This window comes from Myotis davidii, unplaced genomic scaffold (genome assembly GCF_000327345.1).
Source record: "Myotis davidii unplaced genomic scaffold, ASM32734v1 scaffold143, whole genome shotgun sequence".
Taxonomy (NCBI): Eukaryota; Metazoa; Chordata; class Mammalia; order Chiroptera; family Vespertilionidae; genus Myotis; species Myotis davidii.
In genome coordinates this window covers 536789-546003 of record NW_006294876.1, presented here as the reverse complement: position 1 = coordinate 546003, position 9215 = coordinate 536789, and the positions used below count along the sequence as shown (strand labels likewise).

Here is a 9215-nt window from a genome sequence, read left to right as displayed (position 1 = left end):
TGCTCTCTCCCTCTATTTGTTATCTTACTTCTATCATTGACAGTCCCTCTAGGTTGTGGGCTGCTTGCCTGTGTTCCTGAGAAGCATCTACGGTACCAGTCTATACAGTGTGTTTTCTTTAGTGAATTACCGGTATGTTTACCGGTAATAAACTTGCACTGTTTTATGTATATGTTTGATTACATACAGCCTTGTGACAGTTTTCCTGCATGTCATAAGCATTTGAATATAAATTAAAATGTTAAAATCAAATCTGATATTGTTTTACCTTTTATTGGTGTGTGGAAGGTGTGCGGAAGAGGGGGTAGTCTTATACGGCGAGTATATAACAAACTCTGTATTTTGAGTGGAAATGTTAGGGGGTCGTCTTATATGCCCAGTCGTCTTATACACCGGCAAATACGGTAGTCAGTTGGTCTCTTTCAATGTACTTTTTGAATTTTCCTTCCCACAATGGTTAAAAATCCTACCTTGGCCTTCTGTGAAGTTCATACATTTATACATAGACTTAGACATCCACCTATTTATTTTAGCCCTCTAAATTTGCTCTCATTTACCTATCTATTCCTGTACTAGTACCATACTTAAGGAGCACCTTGTTGTGTGCTCCTTATCGCACCCTATGAATAACCTCTGTTGTGGCTGGGCCAGCCCTTGTGGTTCTTATTGTGCGTCAGCAGTAACCACCAGAAAACTTTGGAAGAAGGTTTGTTGCTTACATGTCTGGGAAACTACATGGCACACCTGGGGCCAACGCGGTTGCAGGTAGAGAATGAGTTTGTGCATATGGGTCTTGGGGTGCTGCTTTCAGTGGGGTTAAGGGCAGGGACCTAGATTTTTGTGGGCTTTCTATGAATGTGAAACATAGAAGTGGGGATTTAAAATGTGGACAGAGAAGAAGAAAAAAAGCGGCCCAAATGATCAGTTATTGAAATTAGTCAAGGTCTCTAAAAGAAAGGGGTTGGAGTGGAGGGAGGCAGCCTGTGGCTGGTAATGGTTGATTACAGATAACTATCTTTGAGACAGATGCCTCAACAAATAAAGATTAAGTCAGACACGTGTATTACAAAAGAAAACAAAATATTAGCAAACCAGATTCAGCAATACATTGAAAAGATAATACACCAGGATTAAGGAATTTATTCCTGGAATACAAGGTGTACAACACCTACAAATTGCTAAAATTGATATACATTTAAAAAAATGGATAAAAAACACATGATTATATTAATCACTGCAGAAAAAGCATTTTATAATATCTGGTACACATTTATGATAAACACTCTCAACAAAGTGTGAATAGAGGGAACATACCTCAATGTAATAAAGGTAACATATGACAAACTCATAGCCCACATCATACTATCATACTTAATGGGCAAAAACTAAAAGTGTTTCCCTTAAGATCAGGAATAAGACAGGGATGTCCACTTTTACCACCCTTACTCAACATAGTATTTCAAGTACTAGTGACATCAATCAGACAAGAAAAATAAATAAAAGTCATTCAAATTGGAAAGAAAGAAGTACAACTGTCATTATTTGCAGATGACACAATACTGTATATATATATATAGCAAATGCTAAATAGTCCACCAGAAAATTACTAGAACTAACTAATGAATTCAGTAACGTAGCAGTATACAAAATAAATATCCATAAATTATTTGCATTTTATACATCAATAATGAACTATCAGAAAGGGAAACTATGAAAACAATCTCATTCACAATTGCTTTAAAAAGAATAAAATGCCTAGAAATAAATTAACTGAGGATGTAAAAGACATGTACTCAGAAAATTATAAGACACTGAAGAATGAAATTGAAGAAGTTACAAATAAGTGGAAATATATACTGTGTTCATGGATAGGAAGAATTAACACCATATTACCCCAAGCAATCCAGAGATTCAACACAATTCCTACCAAGATACCAATGAGGTGTTTCACAAAGCTAGAACGAATATTCTAAAAATTTATATGGAACTACAAAAGAACCCGAATAGCCACAGCAATTTTGAGAAAGAAGAACAAAGTTGGAGAAACCACAATACCTGATATTAAACTATACTATAAGGCCATAGTAATCAAAATGGCATGGTATTGGCATAAAAACATATATATCAATGGAACAGAATAGAGAACCCAGAAATAAATCCACACCTTGTGGCCAATTAATATTTGACAAAGGAGACAAAAACATACAATGGGGGAAACATAGTCTATTCAATAAATGGCGTTGGCAAAATTGGGCCAATACGTGTAACAAATGAAAGTAGACCACCTTCTTACACCACACACAAGAAAAAAGTCAAAATAGAGTAAAGACTTAGCTGGTAGATTTCAAAAGCCATAAAAAATCTTGAAGAAAACAATAGGCAGTAAAATCTTGGACAGTTCTTGTAGCAATACCTTTTCTAATATATCTCCTCCAACAAGGGAAACAAAAGGAAAAATAAACAAATGGGACTACATCAAACTAAAATGTTTTGCACAGCAAAAGAAACCATCAAAAAAATAAAAAGACAACCCACTGAGTGGGAGAACATATACACAGATAGTGGTTCAAATATACTATAGATGCAATCAGATGAAATATCATGCTTAAAGATATCTCATTATATTTTTAAATAGACTCTTACCAAATGATTGAATAAGAACTCTGAAATTTTTATCTTAGTCTAAAACCCTAATGTAATGTTAGTCATGAACTGAATTTAATAATCTTCCAATAAAATGATAATTGTAAAGGACCAAGAAAATCAAGAATGTGTTGAAAAAAAGATCAAAGAGGTGTATAGTTAGAAAAGAGTCATATCTTAACAGGTATCAATATGTTATAAAGATTTAGATAGTATAATCCCTGATAATTTGAAAACAGGTTTTTTTTCTATCTCAAATATATTATTTCTGTTATTTATAATATTATGTATTTTCAACATTTAAATAAAGTCTTACAAATATTCAAACATCTTTCTTAAAAATATATTTTTATTGATTTCACAGAGGAAGGGAGAGATAGAGAGAGAGAGAGAAACATCAATGATGAGAGAGAATTATTGATCCACTGCCTCCTGCACACCCCACACTGGGAATTGAGCCCACAAGTTGAGCATGTGACTTGACTGGGAATCAAACCATGATCTCTTTGTTCATAGGTCAATGCTCAACCAGCAGGACAAATTCAAACATCTTTACTCCTACACAACTATCCATAGTTTTCTCATACTTGAGATTGTGTAGCTGACTCAAGCATTTATATGTATGACTAAAATAAATGTTAAAAGATTTACATCAGTATTATAAATAGATTTCTAAATGTTCCTATATGAGTTTCTAGCATTGAAAATGTGGTCAAGTCACTGTAGTAAGGCCTTTTGAATATATTCATCAAATTCACAAATTCCAGATATTCTAATCTAGTAGGAAGGACTTTACACATTAGTCACTAATGTGTGCTTCAACAACAGTTCCCGCTGAAATATAAATATGGGTATCTAGACATGGTTTCAATCTCCTAGGAGAGAAAGTTGAATGCTACCCAAATCATGAACTTATTTACAATATGGGGAAATACTAATTTATTTTTTACATATTTAGTATGGTTAATTCCACTAAGTATATTTGGAATTGTAGGATGGAATTTCAAATGTAAATATGGTACAATAGTCAATTAAATACAATTTGTCATACACACGATGGCATATACCATTATTTCTTTTTTGTTATTCAAAGTCAAGTGTTAAATCCTAAATAACAGCATTTCAGAGAAATGTGATCAAAGATAACCTTGGGGACAAGAAACTTGATGCTAATCAGGAACTGTACATATTGAATGACTTGATGTTTTCCTTATGTATGAAAGAATGACTTTTACGGAACCTGGAGGAATCTATCAAATAGGGTTCTAAACCATGATAAATCTTCTCTGATTAAACTGTGGTGTTCAAAAATTTCCATAGTACTCTGTAGTTATGCATATTTACCTACCCATGTTTTGAAAAATATTCATAACAACAAGAGGAAATGTAATTCGTACAGCACATCTTGGCAATCTTGCTAATGCAAGGTGATTCAAACATTGCATTTCTTTTCTTAACTGTCCCTAGGATATATTTTTCATTTTTCCTAATTTAAAATTTTTCCACCCCTAGCAGTTCCAGCAGTTCTCATAAACATGTTTGTCAGCTAAGATTTCTCTTAAAAATTTCCCAAGAGCACATTACATGTACATTTCTTATTTAAAGGGATGCTTCTGAATAAATTCAATGAAAGTTATTTGTACATATGTCTCAATTTTAAATACAAGCTATTCACAGATCATAACATATTAACATCAAACTGACTCTAGAAGCTGATTTGCAAGCTGTCCATGGATATAAAAGAATATAGCAAAACTATTCAGGCCTATTCCACATCAAGTCAAAACTGATAAAAAAAAATATATGTACTTATGTTCACCTTCATTGTCCTTCAGGGTGAAGTTTGGATTTATAGACAGGTGTTCATCAAGAAAGAAGTTAAACCTTGGTCCATTGGCAAAATCATCTTTATCGGTGGCACTGATGGTATGAATAACCTAAAGAGAAAAACAAACACTGAATAGTAAATTTAACTTGGCTTATTCCCTTGATTTTAATTATATTACAACATTTTCAGTTGTTAACACAAAAGGATTTTTAAAAGACCTCTTGTACCATCCTGAGTGCTTTCGCATCCATCTAGTAAAAGTACCAATGAACTTGCTCTCATCTGCACTGATTTCAGGAAACATATTATGATACAATTTATAAGAATTCACATTTTATTTTCTAGCATGGCACAAACATTAGTTTTTGTTTTGTTTTTTTCCTTTATCACCCACAGTACCTTGGGGCCAATTAGTTTTAAGATTTTGTTTGAACATCTGTTTGGGGAGACATGAGCTATTGTTTGTAGAAATATAAATATCCCAGTGTTGATATAGAATGGTCTTGGAGTTTATGTTAGTCTCAACCAGTAAATGCAAAAGCAGGGGAGTCTTATTTGTATTTTTGTTATTTTTTTAATGTTTCAGGAAACCTTTCCGATCATGGTGCGGCTCCTGTATTTTAAGGATGAGGAACTTGAGTCCCCTAAGGAGTGTGATGTGCCTGAAATCTGAATAGTAAAATAATGGCACAGGCAAAACCACATCACTCAGAGCTTTATGGGACATTATTCATCTCTAGTGAGAGAAAACAATCCCAAAATTTGGATTCTTTGCACATTAAGAAGCAGAGAATATTGGCATATGTAAATAACATATTCCGGATGGCCTAAAAACTGAATATAAATTTCAATATCAATAGCTATAACCATTATTAGTATACTCTTAAAAATAGATATCCAAACAAATTAGCAAGATAATATTTTCTTCTTTTCAAAATTAAAGGGATACTTCTGAATAAATACCATGAACATTATTTCTACATGCCTCAATGTTAAATACAAGCTATTCACCTAATGCTTAGGTATCCTCTTTACAGCCTTTCCTATTTTTCACATGCAGGAAAATGAAAATGAAGAGAAAGAGAGAGAGAGAGAGAGAGAGAGAGAGAGAGAGAGAGAGAGCCATAAAAATCTAATTTCCTGTATGTGAAATATTGTACATCCATTACAGAATTTGAGATTTTGAAGAATATTTTACTCAATATTAACCAAGTGAAATAATCACCAAAAGGTACCATAGTTAAAGCTGAAATTCCTCTCCATGTACTAAGCCCATGATGTTATCAGGGTCATGAGGAGGAAGATAAAAGCACTGAGACGGTGTGGTCAGTGAGAGTTGGACAAGACAAGCATGTGTTTTCATGCAGTGAAAGTGAAGATAGTGTGATCCATTACCTCCATATATTCACATGGCCCACTCCTTTATGTACTTTCTATCACTACTCAAAATGTACTGTTTTAGCAAGGGATCTAGGTGAAAGCCCACCCCTCTTATGTCCCCCAAGAATTCTTCATCCTGCTTTCACATATTTGTTCACTTTTGGTTTCCTTTTTACTTAAAGCACTAGTGCCCCGGTGCACAGATTCATGCACATTGAAAGGAAATTAATTAGAAGGTGGCCAGTGGGGTGGGACTGGACAAGACAGACCGGACACGCCCTGGAGCCAACCTCCCCTGGTCCCTACCTGGCCGGCCACATTTGGGGCGGTGTCAGGGCTCGAAGGGCATCTGCAGAGTGAGCAGGGTCCCTCCGGCAGGAGGGGTCCCTCAGCCTGGCCCGAGGGGATCAGGCCGAAACCAACTCTCTGACACCCCCCGAGGGGTCCCGGGTTGCAAGGGGGCAGTTCTTGAGTGATGAACCCCAGAATGGGGCTCCCTCCTCTCTGGTTCTTGGGTGCATCACCCTGTATTGAGCATCTGCCCTATGGTGGTCATTGCATGTCATAGCTACTGGTTGGACAGTCAGATGGTCGCTTAACCTTTCATATATTAGGATAGCTAGTCTCTATTTAGAGAGTTTTCTTCCTTGTTATTGTCTCTTGGCTATGATTATTGACTAATTGATGAATAATCATAAGTCATCTAAAATATTTTTCTCAAGTATATGTACTCTCTATGGAGAGTACAGTGTGTGCATATGACAAACATAACTACATGCTCTACATGTCAGTTACTTACTAAAAAACAAATAAAAAAGACAAATTTCAAGGTTGTGTTCAGGGATAAATAAGATAAATATGCTTTTCTCTTGGAAAATAAATGTCCTCTTACTCCTACTCTTCATTCATTGTGATTCTCCAAATTGCAATTTTATTTTGGCAATGATCCCTTATAACATACTGGCACATTTAAAGTTCACTTCTTATTCTAGAAAGCAATTTTGGAGGGGATTGGTGGAGAACAGGTTTTTTAAATCAAAGACTATTTTGTTTCTTGTTATTACTTCTTTGGGGCAATTATATTCTTCTCATTTCAAAATTAGTTTATATGTTATTTAAATTTTCTTAATATTTTTATAAACATGAGCTTACTCTTTTTGTAAATCTCTGATATAATTCATATTATGTTGTATTTCCTGGTTTCCTGTTACCTTTAGTAAAATATATTTCCATGTTTATCAAGGTAATTTTAAATCTGAATTCATTTGGCAAATATGTCTTGGTGAGAGGGTTCTTGGTCTCATCTACATAGAAAATGATGAGATGATTATCATGAGTTTTGTGTCAGAGTGAACCATTCATCTTACACTGTTGTAGAATTGTGAATCATGCATCTATACTTATTTTTTTCCATAACATTTCTGAGAAATGCTTCCAAAAACCTAGAATGTTGTTCCATTTTTATCTAGAAGTCAGATATTTTTTGGATATGAGATGGGATATTTCAACTTTTCTGTTTTACTACTCACCTTTTCTCTTTCATTAGCAAATAGGATTTCCATGTATTGTCTCCTCAGACTTTTACTAGGAGACATACTTAAGAAATTAATGTTTATAATTTCCAGAAGATTTCAACTTCTGCTAGATAGACCTATAATTGACATGTCTCTGTCATCAGTATTTTCTACACTCTCAGAGTTATGATTTATCTACACTGATTTTTAGAAACACAGTCACAGATTTAATCAACCAAAGGAGAAAAAAAAATAAAAAAAATAGAGTTGGTATTTATAAATAATTGCTAGAATAATTCTTTATAATGCCCATGAGTAAATATTTACTTTTGACAAAAACTAATTAGAACCAATTTTGATTTCTTTTATGTTAAAATGTGTTTTCCAAAGTCTATTATTTCTGGAGAATTTTTTAGGAAAAAAATATAGTGTCACAGATTTATAAATATAACAATATTCTATTAGGTAAATGATCTAGGCCTAACTAAACATTTACATTTAAAAGAGCATTCTATGCCAGACAGGTGTGGCTCAGTGGTTGAACATCATCTCATGCACCAAAAGGTATCTGGTTGGATTCCTGGTCGGGGCACAAGCCTGGGTTTTGGGCTCAATCCCCAGTAGGGGGCATGCAGGAGACAGCTAATCACTCTTTCTCATCAATGTTTCTCCCTCTCTCTCTGAAGTCAATAAAAAGATATATATTTTTTAAAAGAGCATTCTATGGAAAATATCGCATCTTCTTTAAATTAATCAACAAGTTTGCTTTATTTTTTTCTTTAGTGATTAAGGTATTACATATGTGTCCTTATCCCCCCGTCCCCGATTTCCCACTACCCCCCCACTCATGCCCTCACCTGCCTGGTGCCTGTGGGATTATGAATATATTTGCTAATATAATTATAATGACTTTTGTTAGTTAAATGAGCTTAATCCTTGACACAGTGTAAAATCTCTACTGATCTAAATTTACTTTTGTTCCAAAGATGCATTGTTAATTGGATGTGATGAGGCAGAGACTTGTGTTAGTTAATAAATATTTTATTTTATATATTTTATTTCTTAAGTTTAATTCCAATGGAAAACACACACACACACACACACAACCCACACATGAGAGAAAGAGAGATTAAAAGCATTCCTTCATTTATTTTCTTCTTTAAAATAAATCTTTATTGTAGAAAGTATTACATATGTCCCTTCCCCACTTAAAACCTCCCCTTCCCTTCATTTATTTTCAAATTTTATAGGTGTAGGTACATCTTAATTATTTTGAATTTACTCTATTTTGGGAACTGACATCAAATTTCATGCATGCATGATTTTCTTTTTAAAAATGTATTTCTTTTCTTTATAATTTTTTATTGTTGAAACTATTACATATGTCTCCTTTTCCCCCCATTGACTCCCTCCAGGCTACCACGCAGGCCCCAGATAGCAGCTGGCAGGCCCTGATCATCCCGGCCCCAATCGGGACTGGGTGAGATGGCCCCCAATCGGCCCTGATCACTGGCCAGGCCTAGGGACCCCACCTGTGCACAAATTTCATGCACCAGGCCTCTAGTATGCATATATGCATAATCCACGGACACAGACAATAGGCTGGTGAAGACCTGGGGTGGGGTGGGTGCGAGGTGGGAGAGGTCAATGAGAAAAAAAGGGGGCATATGTAATACTTTCAACAATAAAGATTAAAAAATATTATCATATTTGTTATTACTTTATAAGAACAAAACCTAAAATGTATGTAAATATGATTGGTTTTTAAAATTAATTATTACAGGAGAAAGTGACAAGAAATTTGTCAATGAAATAGATATGAACATCAAAACAATAATGGGTCATTCAGC

At 34.5% G+C, this 9215-nt stretch overlaps 1 protein-coding gene across 4 annotated transcripts in view; it reads right to left on the bottom strand.

Annotated features, from left to right (window-relative positions):
* The window catches only part of CDH18 (cadherin 18), a 338421-nt gene that overhangs the window by 21248 nt on the left and 307958 nt on the right, over positions 1 to 9215 (bottom strand). For all 4 annotated transcript variants that reach the window (XM_015567640.1, XM_015567641.1, XM_006769443.2 and 1 more), the window contains one exon: positions 4463 to 4580. In XM_015567640.1, coding sequence (XP_015423126.1) covers positions 4463 to 4580 — 118 coding nt within the window. The remainder of the gene's footprint in view (positions 1 to 4462; positions 4581 to 9215) is intronic.